Raw genomic sequence first — 15,244 nt, forward strand, 5'->3', positions numbered from 1 at the left:
TCCTCCAGAAGATTCGATCGTGTTCGAAATAGGGAATCGAGCTTTTGAGAGAACCACCGGAATTGATTCAAATGCGAAACTGATATGTATTCTCTCAACTACGCATGTGTTGTGAGATTTCTGTCATGTTTGGGTCTTGCGGGGAAAGATTACACAGACACCCCGGCTCGCCGAGCTCCAAGTCTTGGGGTAATAGCACCTGAGGCCACGGCACTTGCACGGTGAAAGGTGGGGGCGGGCCCCCCGGACTTTGGGAGCTCAACGGCGGGAAAAGAGTCCGAGTCCCAAAGGCTCCGACCACCCAGCTTCCATCCGGAATCACCTCCTTCCTTAACCCGATGGTGGGGTAGGTAAGTATATCGCTCCCCTTCAACCCTATCCCTGTCACCAGCACAGCAGTGCCCGTCTAGGTCGGCGAGGTCAGGTCAAGCTGTGTACGAGGTGGTCGAGTGGTCAAGTCAAATCCAATGAAGTCAGAATCCGGGTTGGCTGAGAGATGCGCTGTCCGAGTCCAGGCAGGGGCGTGAATTATAAGGTCAGTACTCTCCGTCCTTCCTTTCCTATTGGGCTTTGGTCTAGGTTGAAACCCAGTAGTCAATACTATAGCCAAAGCAAGTTGATATTCCCGGGAAAGATGCATGTAGCGTTCGTACGAGTGACTGCTAACACTCACTCGTTTTCTCATTAAGTAGATAGTCTATACAGATGGCACTCAAAAACGCCCCCAAATCTTTTATGATATCTCCTTCTTGGACTTCTTTTTACTCTTTGCCTTCTGCGACTCCTTGCCCTTCTTGATGGCCTCAACCAAAGACTCAACCTCCTTCACCTTTTCCGCCTCCTTGGCCTCCTTGGCTCTTTCCTCCTCCATCTTCTTCTCCAGCGCCCTGAGAGCAGCCGAGTCCTTTTCCGTCGTCTCAATGAGCTTGTCGCTCTCCTCCCACAGCTTCTTGGCCACCTCGTCGTCCTCAATCTCCGTCCGCGCAAAGTCCACGATCCGACACTCCTTGATCAGCTTGCCGGCGCCCGCGCGCACGAGACTAGACTCCATGGCCGCGTACAGGATCGCCTGCGCGCCCTGCTCGGGGCTCTTGAGGAAGAGCCACGGCAGCGGGTAGGCGGCGATGTAGGCGAACAGGCCGAGCAGCGAGCCCCGCGAAAGCCAGCGCCGCATGCCCGGCGTGCGGGAGAAGCCCGGGTCGACGAAGAAGACGCGCGCGTTCATGGGTAGCTGGTCGGGCCGCTTGTAGTTGTCGAGGTGCTTCTGGAAGGCCTGGCCGAAGACCATGAGCGCCAGCTTGCTACGCTTATAGGCCGTACCCGGCGACCACGTCTTCTTGTCGAGGGGTTCCTTGAGGGACGGGGAGCCGATGTACGAGGAGCATGAGGCGAAGATGATGCGCACGTCGCGGTCCCAGGGCTGGGCCTTGATGGCGGGGCTGAGGATGGAGAGGAGGTGGAAGTTGGCGAGGTAGTTGACCATCCACGTCTCCTCGATGCCCTCCACCGTCTCCTTACGCTTGGCCGACGCGGGGGTGATTGTGGCGGCGGCGAGGATAATCATGTCGAGCCGGCGCGGCGGGGAGTTGTCGATCCATTTCGTCGCAAACTTTCGGATGCTGTGCAGGGACGAGAGGTCGACGTGCTCGGCGTAGATGAGCTCGTTGCCGGTCCGGGCGCGCACGTCGCCAATGTACTCGACCAGGAAGGGGTCCGACACGGGGGTGTGCGTGAGGAGGATGATTTGCGCGCCACGGCTGCCGAGCTCTAGCACCGTCGTCGCTCCTATGCCCGACGTCCCGCCCGTTATCATGACTACCCTCCCGTGCATGTCCCGCTCGGCCGTGTTGGAAGCACCTGAGCTCCATAACTTGATGAAGACGAGAACCGCTACTGCCGCGACGGTCTTGAGTATGAACCACCAGTTCTCCGTCACATAGGTCGGAAGGCCGGCTTCGGCGATGTAGCCAAAGTAATCGAGAGGCATTGTGAACGAGTGACTGGGCTTAAGCTGGAAGGGGGGGACGGTGTCTATTGGCGACTGTCGCGCATGCTGGGGTAGCAATACTTCGAAGGGTTGTAGGCGGACGACTCGGACTCGTTGCAGTGTCGTGGACGAGGTCGTTGAGAAAGCAGGCCGGTCGAAGTGGGCGTTTGCCTTTGCGTGCGTACGAAATATGCGCAGGTTGTTCGAGTGTGTGACGAAGCCGCCAGCTTGCCTTCTAGAACAGAGTAGAAAGCTGATGTGCCGCCAGGGGATTTCCGAATTGCGATGACAGGGGCGGTCCCACTCTGCCGGCAGCCCAGCGGCGGTGGCTTCCAGAATCCAGGGGCACTAATCGCAGAGTTTGCAGGGGATTGAGGCCGCCGCTGGCTGCCTCGCTGACATAATGAGGTTGGTCTCGGCCCCTGTCGAAGAAGTGGAACTTCTTCATCAACCGTTTCTCCATCACCCTGCCCCTTCATCTCACCATATCATTGCACTAGCAGACGGCAACACTCGACATAACTCGGGCTCTCCTCCACGAGCGCACTTGCTGAGGAACAGGTGGTGGCGAGTCGTGCTGTGCAAGTATTGCCGAAATGCAGCGAAGCGTGGAAGGCGACGAGGACTATGAAGAGCAAGAGGACGTACCGCTTCAATATCGACGACCCTTTGGCGCGGGAATCAGCCGCAAGCCTATCCAGTTCGTCAAGGCATCAGATCCAAACCTGAGCACCACACAGGCGGCCAATAAAACAAAAAGCGGCGCTTCCGTTGGCGACTTTTACCTCAGCCTGGTGCTCGGCGACAAGAAGCAAGCGGAAGCCGAAAAGCCTTCGCCGGCGGCAGGGCAAGTATGCGCCGTGTGCGAGTTGCCCGTGGATAAAGACGCCGCCGTGGGAGAGGTCGTCAATGACAATGATAAGCCCACGACAAGTAGACAAAAGCACGAGTCTTCGATTGCTCACCAAGTGTGCCTCACACACTCACATCCCCCATCAGCACTAGACCGGTCGCGCATGGGCTTGACATATCTTTCATCCCATGGCTGGGACCCTGATTCACGCAAGGGGCTCGGTGCCGAAGAGCAAGGCATGCAGTATCCCCTGAAGACTCGACCGAAGGAGGACAAGTACGGTTTGGGGCTCAAGATCCCAAAAGGCATTCAGGGAAAGATTGAAAAGAAGAAGCCGCAGATGCTGGACGCGAAGCAATGCAGAAAGAAGGCTGACGAAGACAAGAGAAAGGCTGAGAGGTTGCGAGAGATGTTTTACGCCAGCGAAGACATTGACAAATACCTGGGGACCGGTTTATAAGGGGATAGGAGTCATGAGAAGCAATGAGATACCCATAATGGAGGACGAATACGAAACTTGAGCCTGTCGAAATCCGTTTTAATTTATAGATATACGGCCTTGAACCTTGGTCAAACGAATTCCCCTTGTACGGACGACTATTACAAGACTTCAAAATACTGCCAAATTACCATAGTTCGCAGTTGTAATAACCAAAAACGAGCATCACAAAGAATAATGGCTTGGCCATGGAGTGGAATAAAGCTGACGAAGAGACGGGTAACAGATTGGCTTTGAAACACACAAGGGATTGTCTTGAGAAAACAACCATAATCCTTGCGACGGGGAGGCTACCTACGAGAATATCTCCCGCCGTGCCGCTGGCGCATCTTCAAAAGCGCCGCCGTTGTGAGGTGCAGGTGCGAACCTGGAAGGCGGTGACCTCATTCATCGCTCTTTTGGGGGCCGAAAGTGGGGGAATGCCGCTGCACTACCTACCTGACTGTGTATGTAAGGTTAGGTACTACCTAAGGTATGGCAGGCACTAGGCTAAGTACCTCCAAGTACCTGTCCTAAGGTGCTGGGCAGTATGTACAAAGTATGCGTACCAGGATTTGTGTTGCATAGCATTTTGGGCGAGGGGTCAGGCCAGTTCCAATAAGGAGCCCAGGACTACGGAGTACCTTACGGCCCTGCTTGCCTGGGCCCCGCCCCCCCTCCTGGGCCTCAACTTGAAGCGCGGGCGGGAGTCCTGAGGAAAGTAGCGGTGCGGTGCGCAGTGGAACGGGAGATGGAACCAGAAATGGAACTGGGAACGGGGACTGGGACGTGGAACTACCTGCCTCTTCCCGTTCTTCTACCTCTGTCTTCCAAGCCTTGAACCTGCTGGCCTTTTGACTTCCAGTCGCATCAGGTCATTGCGTTCACCTTCTTCCAGTCAACCCCAACGATAGACCGGATACTTCACGTTTTCCACTGCAGACATCCTCCTACTACATAGTAACACAGCTCCTTGTGCTGTGCGAACTCGACCAACCTTGCCTCTTCCGATCGTAACTCCTCCAACTCACCTCACCCACCCACCTCACCTACCACCACCATACCACGACAAAGCTGTCTGACCGCATAGGAACGTACCCTGCCAGACCTTGCCTTGCTCCCTTTCCCCCTTCCCCAAGCTCCGGTTTGGGTCTTCGGAGCATTGAAGGTCCCACAACTGCGACCGGTTCTTCGTCTATCTTGAAACCCCGCCAGACCCAAACAACGACGACAACGAAGCCCAAGACAACCACCAATCTCCCAGCTAAACATACATACCAGGTGGCTCTCGAATTCCACCCGACGTCTCGTTCTCCAGGACCCGGGCCCCACGATTCGCAGAGCTCGACAACGCGCATTCCTCCAGCCTTGTCCGCCTTTCTTTACTTCGCTGCCACGCTATCTGTGTAGCACCTCAATTTACACAGGCGCACCCGCCCATCGTCGTCGCTCGATCACAGTCGCCGTCCGACAACCTTCTGCCCCAGAGCGACAACCCCCGCTTCCCTCACACGACGCATTGCCAGTTGTCCGCTGCCCACGCGGCAACTTGCCAGGATGGGTGTCTCCACGCTCCAGGAGCAGCATGACGGTGAGCTGGCTCAAAGCCCGAGAGCCCACGATGCTCTCCCAATATCTTCCGCTCTCGATACTGACAATTTGGACAGTTATCATCGACACAATCAAGAACATTACACGAGGCGACGTGAGATCCACCCGATACCTAGCGGACTGCCTACGAGTCAACAAAGCTAACCGTGTCGATACCCATAGTGGAAAGTCTTAGTTGTTGACGACGACTCCCATAAGATTATAGACAACGTTGTCAAGGAAGATGACATTCTCAACAACAATATCGCCAGTATGTCGCGCGACCACGTTTCCTCCTTGCAACGGTACAAGTCCTAACCTCAGACAGACATTGAGCGAATCGAGCAGAAGCGAGATATGAATCCTGAAATGGACGCCATCTACATTCTGTCCCCGAAAGAGAATATTGTCGAAATCCTCATCAACGACTTTGAGCGCCGCAGATACAAGGAAGCGTACCTGGTATGGACCGGTGTCTTGGATCCGAGGATCCGTCGCATGATTGATGGCTGCCCGCCGGCCAAGCAACGCATCGCGGGGTTCGAAACCTTGTCGATTGATTTCTTCCCTCGCGAGTCGCATTTGATCACGTTCAAAGACCCTTGGAGCTTTCCAATTCTATACCACCCCGCGTGCAATAATCTGGTGGCGCGACACATGAAGATTCTAGCACAGAAGGTTCGTAACAGACAGATTGCAGGCTACACAACTTGCCTAGCTGACGACTGGATCAGATCACCGGCGTATGCGTTACACTGGGCGAGTACCCAAAAGTCCGATACTACAGACCGAAGAACCCTCTCCATGAAGCCGCCGTGCTTGCCTCTCATCTAGCTCGTTTCGTGCAGGAGGAGTTGGACGAATATGCGCAGTGGAACCCAAACTTCCCACCACAGTCGTCGCGGCCCGTGGGAACCCTTGTCATCACGGACAGATCAATGGATATCTTGGCACCTCTGGTTCACGAGTTCACATATCAGGCAATGGCTCACGACCTTCTCCCGATACAAGATGGTGACAAGGTGACGTATCGCATGGTCACAAACGAGGGCACCGCACAAGAGGAAGAGAAAGACGTGGAGCTATCTGACAAGGATCCGGTCTGGGTTGACAACAGACACCGACACATGAAAGATACAATTGATAAACTAATGGGAGACTTCCGGAAGTTCTTGGAGTCTAACCCCAATTTTACCAATGAGGAGCAGCAGACGACAAGCTTGAACGCCATCAGAGACATGCTGGCTGGTTTACCGCAGTTCCAAGAGATGAAAGAGGCGTATTCGCTTCATCTGAGTCTGGCGCAAGAAGCCATGAACAAATTCCAAGATCACAAGCTGCCAGACATTGCTTCGGTAGAGCAGACTCTTGCCACAGGATTGGACGAGGACTTCAGGAAACCTAAAAACATATTGGACCAAGTTGTGCGGCTTTTGGACGACGACGCTATCACCCCATCAGACAGATTGCGCCTGATCATTCTCTACGTGCTGTATAGAGACGGCGTTGTGATGGAGGACATCAACCGGTTGCTCGCGCATTCGGGCCTACCGCAAGGGGACGGGGAAATAGTAGTCAACCTCGAGATGCTGGGCGGACACCCGGTGCGTGGTGGTCTGAAAGACGTCCGACCTCCTCAACCGCCCCTCTTCCAAAAGAACACCAAAGCAGCAGAGATCAGCGAGGAATACTCGCTATCACGTTTCGAGACGGCTATGCAGACGATGCTGGACGAACTCTGCCGAGGCACTCTCGATCAAACCACATTCCCTTACGTGAAGCCACCAGCTGATCCCAACGAGGACCTCTTGGCCTCACAACAAGGCTCATTGCGTGCCGGTAGGCCGAATTGGGCATCATCTGGCCGACGACCACCTGAAAACCGACAGCGCTTTATTGTCTTCATGGCTGGTGGCGCAACGTACAGCGAGAGCCGTGCTTGCTACGACGTTTCCGCCCGCCAAGGCAAGGACATCTTCCTGGTGACGAGCCACATGCTCACGCCTCAACTTTACGTCCGCCAAGTAGGCGATTTGGGCAAGGACAAGCGCACGCTCGACATACCAATGGAACGACCGACACCGCGTGCTCCGGCGTGGGTGTATGAGAAGCCTGCCCCTCCGCCCAACCCTATGGCGCAACGTCCTGCCCCCGGTATGGCACCGCCGGGCGCACCGTCACCGGCGGGTGGACCACGCAGAGCACCAGCGCCAGGCGGTCTACCGGGGCGTCCTGCCGCGCCGCCAACGGCTCAGATGAGCAATATGAACCTCAATGCGCCTCTCCCGCCTGTGGCGAATGGTGGCGGAGCGTCGCCTGCCCCATCCGACGGCGGCAAACCGCAAAAGCTGGAGAAGGATAAGAAGAAGCGCAACTTTTTGGGTATGAAGAAGAGCCACAAGGACAAAGATAAGCATTGAGTTGAAGGGCGTAAATGGAAGGGCGAGGCGGGAAAACATGGTTCTCGACCGGACTTTTATCCATCTCACCCTCAGCTTTCCTCAACACCCTCTTTCTTGCACATTCTGTTGCCAGCGTGGCGTTCTTTGGTGTTGTATCAGGGGCGGTAGGGTTGCCCAACTAGTTGCAACAATTCCTATAGATGTGTGTGGGAACTATGCCTCTGCTTGGCTTTCTCCCTTCTTGTCTCTGAGTGATTTTGCATATGATGTGGAGGAGGGCAAGAAGGAAGATGCAGGCAGGAAAGGAGTGATGGCAGTTGGCTGACTGAGCTGAGGGGGGCATGTAGGTATATATGTACTCTGGATCTATCGTGGAACCAAATCACACAAAACTCAAATAAGCATCATTGACAGACCTTTTTTCGCGTATTTCAATTGGCATGATTGACCGTTCAAGCAATCATCAGGGAAGGCACGAATGACGTCACCAGATTTCACCGTGGAAGCAAGGCGCAGCTTTTTTGGAAGCCAGGAAAACCAACATCCATTTCATTTCATTCGTGTCCACCGCGGTAGACTAAAGGTAACATGAGGGATATCCTATCCCACTCCCCCCTTCCTCAGAAACTCGCCACCCTTGTTTTCTGCTCTTGATTGTACCATCGCCGAGAACCATTGTCTTCTGAGAGGACACAGAGCCCTTCCGTTGAGGGCCTGAGCCAAAACAAACATGTCTGCTTAGTTGTTAGTTCCCTCCACTCATGAGCGTAGGAAACGTATCGCATAAACGTATAACCTCATCGAGGTAGTTGAGGCGATGCCTCGCCCGTGCGAAGCTGATAGACTGGGCTCCTCCCACATTTGAGGATAAGTCTGGTATTCGAGGTGAGTGGTTGGGTGCTAGTCCAGCAAATCCGACAAGCAACATGTCGTTATACCGACATTTACGTTTATAGTGTTTCATAACATGCCCTTTTCAAAGACACACATCTGAACATTTGGTGAGAGACTCGAGCAAGGTAAATGTAGCAGCTGAAATGCTACGGAAGTATAGCCTCTACTAAAGAGGCCGATAATATTCCCATAATGTGGGCAGTTTACTGTCTCCGGAACGCCTGAGCGGCGCCGGGAGGCATACGTCCGTCAAAGGGGAAGCCATGACCGTCGGGTCCACCCGGACCAGGGAAGCCAGGCATTCCGGGAGGAGGGATAAATCCGGGAGGGGGTCCACCGAAGAAGCCCGGGGGAGGAGGCATGTTGCGTGGCGGGGGACCTGCCATGGCCTCAGGGGGAGGGAAGGCTCCAGGGGGAAAGTTCGGGGGGAACATAGCGGCCATTGGGTGATTGCGGCCAGGACCACCAGCGAGACCAGGAGGCGGAATGATGGATCTCTGTTGAGGGGGCATGGGAGGACCGCCGCCGCCCTGCTGGATCCAGTTGGGGTTCATTTGATCCAAACCGGGAGGCGGGGGCGGACGTTGCAAGATCTGCGTGGGTTGCATGCGCGCTTCTGGCTCAGGGTGGTGGAAACCCTCATCCATGAAGCCAGGCGGGCCTTGACCACGCATCTGGCGCTGAGTACCACGGCCGCCCTGCGGAAGTCCCTGCTGAAAGTCGGGCTCGCGGTCTGGAGCATGCGGGATCTGAGCGGCGCGCTGAGGTTGCGGCATGCGCATGAGGAGTTGCTGTTCCGTTCGTGGGGGCTCGGGCTGGTTCCTCATCAAGTTCATCAAGAACTCGGTGTTGCTCATGTTGCGGCCTTGGTTTGGTTCCATTCGGCCGGATCCCTGGCTTGAAGCCTGGTGGCGTTGTCCGACTAGCTCCTGGAGCAGTTGGTCTTGACGAGCAGCAGGCGGCTGCTGCTGGTGAGGCATCGTTGGACGCGGGGCAAGAATATCTGACATGGACATGGATCCCTGCGGCATGCGAGGGCGGGGGTCCTCTCTGCGCTCGCCGCCATACTGTTGGAATGGCTCGGGCGAGGCGACGGAGCTAGAAGGAGCATGCTCGCGAACAGGCGGGGGAGGTTCCTGGAATGGTTGGGAAGCAGGTGGCGTGGCTGATTGAAGATTTGAACGCTGCAGCTTCATGAGCAATGCTTGGAAAGCTTGCTTCTCATTGTCGGGAGCCGGCCCAGATAGATCAGGGCCACCGAAAGGAAGGCCTGCCATGGGCGTTGAAGGCTCCGTCTTCATTCGTTGGGTGGGGTCATCTTGGGGGGCATTGAAGAATGAGGTAAACCGAGAGGACTTGCCACCGCCTGCCTTAGACTTGGAAGGAGTCTCTCTCTTGGGCTCGCTCGGGGAGCTGACGTCCAAGCCAGCAGTAGAAGCGAACTTGAGGAAGAATTGGTCGGGGCCAATCTCCACAGCGGGTGCAGAAGCAACAGCTGGCTGCTCGGCTTTGATTGCAGCCTCGACTGCGGCAGCTGGCGCTTTGTCCTCGGCAGGACCGTCGCGACTTGCCTTCATGCTTTCCATGAATTTCTTGAAATCCTCTTCCGTGTGGCCTCCTGCCTTTTCTCCGGCAGGTTCATCGAACCATTCGGGCTCTCGCTCTTGTCTATGTTCGCCGCGCTCCCAGCGACGCTCATAGTTCCTGCCAGTGCTCTTTTCTTCGACGGGCTCAGCCTCCCGGTTCCGGTCTCTCCAGCTCTTGGCCCGGTCAATGCGCTCGCGAGCCGTCAAAGGAGGCTTCTCAGGAGTGTTGGCACTGTTGGTATTGTTACTGGCGGTGCTGTTGTCGTTCTTGAACCAGGGCTCCGACTTGCCCCTGCTAAGGCCATTGCGGGGCCGCGGCTCAGCTTCCTCATGGTCATGCTCCTTGTCGTGATGGTCGAAGGTGCGGTGGGTACGGTCTCTAGGGCCCTCGCGGTCGTCGCGGTCACGGGGACGGCGCTCATTGGGAAGCCTATCACCACCACCAGCGCCCATGCGACCTTGGAAGCGCTCGGCGCCCTCATGCCCGAAGCTCTTGCGCGGCTTCACTGTACTCCATCCCTCCTGATCCTGTGGATCACCGTCGCCGCGACGACGACCAAAGTTTGTGTTTCTCGAATCGCGGAAGCGGTCGCCTTCGGGGGTGTCACCGTTGCGATTGCGGAAATTGAAGCGACTGGGCGAGTCAGCGTCCTTGAGGCCCTTCTCATTATCAAAAGGTTTGCCATTGCGCAGGGTCGCAGAGGCGAAGGCGGTCCGAGGAGGTCCAAGAATAATGTCTTCGGGGTCTGCAATTGAAGTTTGGGTCAGTTGGGATTGCTCAAGGGGCGAGGGAAATGAGGAGACACCGAGGTGGAGACATACTGGCGCTGTTTCGCGAGACGTGGCGGTCAACGCCAGGGCGACGATTTGTCTGATCAAGCAAGGGATTATCGTGGCTTCTTCTGTCAGTGGTGGGTTTGGTGACGTTGGTCTGGGTTCGATTGTTATCGGGAGGTGGCCTGGAAGAAAGAGTTAGAAAAAGAGGGAGTTTTGTCTGAGGGCTATGGTGACGGCCTACCCCATCCATTCTTCAGCGGGCGGTAAAGCAGATGGTTTGATGCATAGCGGTGATTCTCGCAGGTGAATGAGGACCTCTGCTGAATACTGGAGTGCCATAGCAGCAGGAAGATGCAAAGCGCATCCGAGGACAGGTGGGAAGGCTATTGATGGTGTGGCGATGGTGATGTTTGCATGAACAGATGTCGATGATTCGGTCGACAGAAAGAAGGGAGGAGCTGTCGTCGGAGGCAGGTAGGTTGCTTCGCCAGTTGGAGAGGAGATGGATGCGGTGCTGTAGTACTAGTAGGTGGTGCGGTGTTTGGCGCCAGAGGTTGAGGTTGTGTTCGTCGATGCCGTTGTTGCGATGGTTCTTTGTACGTCTCACGGGGTGAAGAGGGGAGTGGGTTGTGGTGGTGGTTGTGGTGATGTCGAGGAAGGTCAAGTCGAGTCGGTCGGTCGGCGGTCGGTGCCGGTCGCAGTTGATGGCCCAGTCAGAATGGAAGATGGTGGGAGATGGGACAGACAGGACGGGAGTGTCTGTACGGAATACGGAGTAACCGTAGGACTGGCTCCGATCGGGCTGCACTACTGCGTACTGCGTACTGCGTCGAGGGCTCTGTCAGTGGCTGGGTAGCTTGATGCGACGAGGCTGGCAATCAGGGACAGGCAAGGCGAAGAGGGTATGATGATTTGGTGATTTGAGGGTTCAGAGTGATGCAATATCTGATGCGGAGTGAGAGATTATTGTGATGGGCGAATTTCGGCAGCGGACTGTCAGGGCGTGCAAAGGTAAGGTAAGGTAGCTGGGTAGGTAGGTGGTACGAATAGAGATGGTGCAGGTGGTCAAAGGAGGTTTTGGCACTTGGGACGAAACCTGGTGGAGGAGGTGCTCGCTCAGGTGCCCAGGTGTCCAGGTCTACCTGCTTCCACTAGCAGCCAAGCACTCCACTCCCCACCTCAGTCTATAGGTACTACGTAAGGTAAGTACCTAGGTAAGGTAAGGTGACCAGCGCACCGTCGGGGCAGCTGTGCCGGTTCACCGTCCAGTGTGTCCCTCCTGTCACCCTCCACCATTTCTACTCACCTGCCGTCCGAGTCTTCTGAGAAATGTATCTGTCGCCTGTCGGGTGTGTGGTAAGGTACCTATTGATGTATTTACCTACCTACTTATTCTGAAGAGGGAGGCAGGCTCGTCAACTTGTCAATGAATTCCAGGTTCCATTTCATGGAAAGAGCATTGGAGTCAAAAATCAGGTACGTATTCGTGCCGACCCTTGGCGCTTCACCTCTCTTACTTTCCCCTCCTTCCTGCGTGCGGCGTTGGCGTGCCTGCTTCCCTCCCAGGCTCTCCTGGCCCCTGCCATCTCGAGGCAAAGAGGCAAATGCAACCAACCCCTCACCCCTGTACCTGGGCTCACCTTAGGTCAACCCATTTGTTCACCTTGAGTAACTCCCTCCACCGAGCCATACTATTACTGCGTACCTAATAACTCGCTTAGCGTGTGACACCCTGTATCAAGGCATTGGACATAAACTCGACATCTCCTTATGGTGTCTATAGCAATAGAGACTCGAAACTCTACTCGATCGACTCACATATACAAAGGCATGTCTATGTTTCTCTACTGCTTGTTCAAATGATCTGCCTCCAAAGACCCATGCTGTGGGATTCTTGACCTTAAAAAAGCCCGGACCAGGAGACTGTCCAAGTTGCGGGTACGTACCTCCTTCTCTCTGCGAGATGGGGGGAAACAATCGCACACTTCCGCCCCACCATCTCCTTCCTAGAGCTTAACCGAGATCTGAATGCTGTTTACCTTAACATTCAGCGTTACATCCTTCGTCTTGGAACTTTGGACATTTCCTGTCCATCGAGCCTTCCAAACCACGACTTGCGCGACCAACTCACAGAGCACATCAATCCAGACAATTTTCGGAATCTGCGGGTGGATGCCATGGCAAGTTACAAAGTTGAACACTTGAGAGCCAAGTATGGCTCAGCCTATCAGCGTCTACACAATTCTTCTCACAAAAGGTCGAGTCCCTGGGCCAGCAAAAGCGGGAAAAGACACACGGTTTCACGACTGACGGGAACTCATTCCCTCTTCTTTTCGAGCCTAGTCCCAATCCTAAATTCATCCTATTCCATCTGGTTTCAAGCTACTTGTGAGAATTCCATCCTCACTTGATCTGCTGTGGCATTAGTGGTTCTTGTGCGACACACATAATCTCGCAAGTTTGCAGCTTATTTTTGGTGTTCACTTACAACCACACTTCACCGCCTCTTATATTCCTCACTGCAGTTCGCCCTTTTGCAACTTCATCCAAGCAAAACCCTCGAAAGGGCAGGAGACTTGTTTTCCCCCGTCCGCATGCAACACATTCTCGCTGTCATTCGCTTATCTTTAGATTAAATCGCCTCACACTAGTCCGAACTTGTCAATCTAGGGGTCTAAGGGTCGGGCCCACCCACGACATTTAAAAGCTTCACCCCTCTGCTACCTACCTCATGGGACTTTTTTTTTTTTCTTTATTTTTTTCCTCTTTGATCTCATATTCAACCCCTCTTGGCTTCAAAAGTTTACCTCAAAAGACTAAACTACAGCATGGCTATTACTCAAAATCATAATTCCATCAGTAGTATACGCTCTTTACAAAGTTGAACATCGACATCCAGTTCACAACTTGCTATCATTCCATAAACTCCTCCGAGGAGCCTTGACTGCTTACAACCACTCAATTGTCTAAGCTCAAAGCGACGCAGGCGATTTTTGAACAGAAAACAAGAAAAAACACCATTCAAAGCTCAAAGTCACAAAAGAAACGAGACTGACCCCTATCACGACTCTCACACGAAGAACTCAGCTCACGATGAACATGCAACCGCCCACGATGAACCATGTCGATAGCGACACTGAGACTCTACTGACGAGTTACCCAGCCTCGAGTCTCTCGAGACCGTCTTCCATCTCGTCCGCTCCCTCGTCTCTGGCAGTGAAGGGCGCCTCGGACGATAAGCCCTTTGTCTCAGGCTGCCCCGTCTCCTCCCTCTTTGAGATCCGTGACACGCCCACAGCCGGCCGCGCCGTATTCGCCACACGCGACGTCGCCGCCGGCACCTTGCTCTGGCGCTCCGACGACCTCACGCTCTCCGTCCTCCTGCGGGAGTACAGGCGCGAGGTCTGCGGACAGTGTTTTGCGTACGACTACGGCAGAGACCTGCCCATCCGTGATCAGACTGTCGGCTTCGCCTTTTGCTCCGGTGACTGTCGGGAAACGTGGCGGCGCGAGACTGGCGAGGTAGGTGTCCAGGCTTGGACCGAGGTAAGTACGCTGGTCAACAAGAAGAAGAACAATGGGGGCAGCAACAACGGCGGCGGTAAGGCGAGGGACGAGATGGTGGATATCACCAAGCCAAAGCCCGCAGCCGAGGAGATCACGCAGGCGTGGCAGGCGACCAAGGGACAGGCGGATCTGATTCGCACATTAAGGACAGCGGAATCGTCGACAGACAACGGCAGCAACAACGGCGTCCCGATCACAAAACAACACCGCAAAGCCCTCCAAAAGGCCCTCCAGCAGCCCATCGAGCCAGACGTCATGAACTTTTGCGTCGGCAGCCTCGTGGCGCTCTACAACCACCCAAAACGCTGGGAACACGTCCTCTCCCTCGCCGTGGACTCGACGCCCTACATCAACACGGCCGACCTGCACGCCTTCACCGCCACCTACCTGCAGCTGCTCGCCGTCCTACCTGTACCCTTACTCTCCCTCGTCACCCCCGAGTCCCTCTTCCTCATCTCCTCGCGCGACAACCACAACGCGTTCGGCATCCGGTCCCTCGAGGACGAAGGGTCCGAGCTGTTTGGCTACGGGTGCTGGCCCGCCGCGAGCTACTGGAACCACTCGTGCGGGCCGAACATCGAGAAGAGGAGGGAGGGCAGGGTGTGGGAGTTTCGGGCGGGGCGGGATATCGGCAAGGGAGAGGAGATGTGCATCACGTACTTGGGAGGGGAGGAGAAGAAGTGGTCGAGAGAGAAGAGGGTTTCGACGTTGAAGAGGAATTGGGGGTTCGAGTGTGGGTGTAGAAGATGCGAGGAAGAGTTGCAGTGAAGCCAGCAACAGGAATAGAGCTGCAAACCGTCTACCCTGGAACGATGCTACACATATGTTCGGAGATTATGTTGACGGGTATATATATCAGAGACGAGGTTATAGAAATAGAAATAGACCTGCGTACCAACACCAAACCTGTTCTTTGTGTATCTTGAAAATACATATACCAAGTTACATCAAGAGTTTCCACCTATGGTGCGTTATCTGAACGTCAGTCTGCCTCGATCAAGTATCTCGAGACTTTGAAGACAAATTTTGTCTATCTACTATCCTAGTCCGGTAGTCTAATAGCAAATGGTCATCTCAACTAAATCAACTAGCACATATATCCCGAGTAGT

At 54.8% G+C, this 15,244-nt stretch overlaps 5 protein-coding genes across 5 annotated transcripts; 3 read left to right on the forward strand and 2 right to left on the reverse strand.

Annotated features, from left to right (window-relative positions):
- Nucleotides 1-645: 645 nt before the first annotated feature.
- Nucleotides 646-2,295, reverse strand: HER10_EVM0005158 (short chain dehydrogenase/reductase family Oxidoreductase). Its single transcript, XM_035474782.1, has one exon. The coding sequence runs from the start codon at nt 1,985-1,987 to the stop codon at nt 734-736; it is 1,254 nt and encodes a 417-aa protein (XP_035326836.1). The 5' UTR covers nt 1,988-2,295; the 3' UTR covers nt 646-733.
- Nucleotides 2,296-2,465: 170 nt separating this feature from the next.
- On the forward strand, nt 2,466-3,503 carry HER10_EVM0006850 (G-patch domain-containing protein). Its single transcript, XM_035476423.1, has one exon. The coding sequence runs from the start codon at nt 2,584-2,586 to the stop codon at nt 3,298-3,300; it is 717 nt and encodes a 238-aa protein (XP_035326943.1). The 5' UTR covers nt 2,466-2,583; the 3' UTR covers nt 3,301-3,503.
- A 635-nt stretch (nt 3,504-4,138) lies between these two features.
- Nucleotides 4,139-7,727, forward strand: HER10_EVM0006285 (Sec1 family protein). Its single transcript, XM_035483006.1, has 4 exons — nt 4,139-5,023; nt 5,092-5,179; nt 5,237-5,586; nt 5,643-7,727. Exons 1-4 carry the CDS (start codon nt 4,904-4,906, stop codon nt 7,326-7,328), a joined length of 2,244 nt encoding a protein of 747 aa, XP_035326902.1. The 5' UTR covers nt 4,139-4,903; the 3' UTR covers nt 7,329-7,727.
- A 150-nt stretch (nt 7,728-7,877) lies between these two features.
- Nucleotides 7,878-11,593, reverse strand: HER10_EVM0000354 (uncharacterized protein). Its single transcript, XM_035470139.1, has 3 exons — nt 10,809-11,593; nt 10,613-10,749; nt 7,878-10,536 (listed from the first exon to the last, which is right to left on the reverse strand). The coding sequence occupies exons 1-3, from the start codon at nt 10,904-10,906 to the stop codon at nt 8,408-8,410; spliced, it is 2,364 nt and encodes a 787-aa protein (XP_035326444.1). The 5' UTR covers nt 10,907-11,593; the 3' UTR covers nt 7,878-8,407.
- A 1,747-nt stretch (nt 11,594-13,340) lies between these two features.
- Nucleotides 13,341-14,902, forward strand: HER10_EVM0004983 (uncharacterized protein; the record flags this gene model as incomplete). The annotated part of the gene is made up of 1 exon (XM_035474609.1): nt 13,341-14,902. The coding sequence occupies exon 1, from the start codon at nt 13,661-13,663 to the stop codon at nt 14,900-14,902; it is 1,242 nt and encodes a 413-aa protein (XP_035326821.1). The 5' UTR covers nt 13,341-13,660.
- Between the last annotated feature and the right edge of the window lie 342 nt (nt 14,903-15,244).

Source organism: Colletotrichum scovillei, assembly GCF_011075155.1.
Source record: "Colletotrichum scovillei strain TJNH1 chromosome Unknown Contig00011, whole genome shotgun sequence".
NCBI classification, from domain to species: domain Eukaryota; kingdom Fungi; phylum Ascomycota; class Sordariomycetes; order Glomerellales; family Glomerellaceae; genus Colletotrichum; species Colletotrichum scovillei.

What these genes read in the sequence shown, in the direction of transcription:
- HER10_EVM0005158 (XM_035474782.1), bottom strand. Translation starts at nt 1,987, where the DNA reads ATGCCTCTCGATTACTTTGGCTACATCGCCGAAGCCGGCCTTCCGACC.
- HER10_EVM0006850 (XM_035476423.1), top strand. Translation starts at nt 2,584, where the DNA reads ATGCAGCGAAGCGTGGAAGGCGACGAGGACTATGAAGAGCAAGAGGAC.
- HER10_EVM0006285 (XM_035483006.1), top strand. Translation starts at nt 4,904, where the DNA reads ATGACGGTGAGCTGGCTCAAAGCCCGAGAGCCCACGATGCTCTCCCAA. An exon ending in AGAACATTACACGAGGCGAC is followed by an intron (nt 5,024 to 5,091) that starts GTGAGATCCACC and finishes CGATACCCATAG; the next exon opens with TGGAAAGTCTTAGTTGTTGA. An exon ending in TGAAGATTCTAGCACAGAAG is followed by an intron (nt 5,587 to 5,642) that starts GTTCGTAACAGA and finishes CGACTGGATCAG; the next exon opens with ATCACCGGCGTATGCGTTAC.
- HER10_EVM0000354 (XM_035470139.1), bottom strand. Translation starts at nt 10,906, where the DNA reads ATGGCACTCCAGTATTCAGCAGAGGTCCTCATTCACCTGCGAGAATCA. An exon ending in CCCGCTGAAGAATGGATGGG is followed by an intron (nt 10,750 to 10,808) that starts GTAGGCCGTCAC and finishes TCTTTCTTCCAG; the next exon opens with GCCACCTCCCGATAACAATC. An exon ending in CGTCTCGCGAAACAGCGCCA is followed by an intron (nt 10,537 to 10,612) that starts GTATGTCTCCAC and finishes CTTCAATTGCAG; the next exon opens with ACCCCGAAGACATTATTCTT.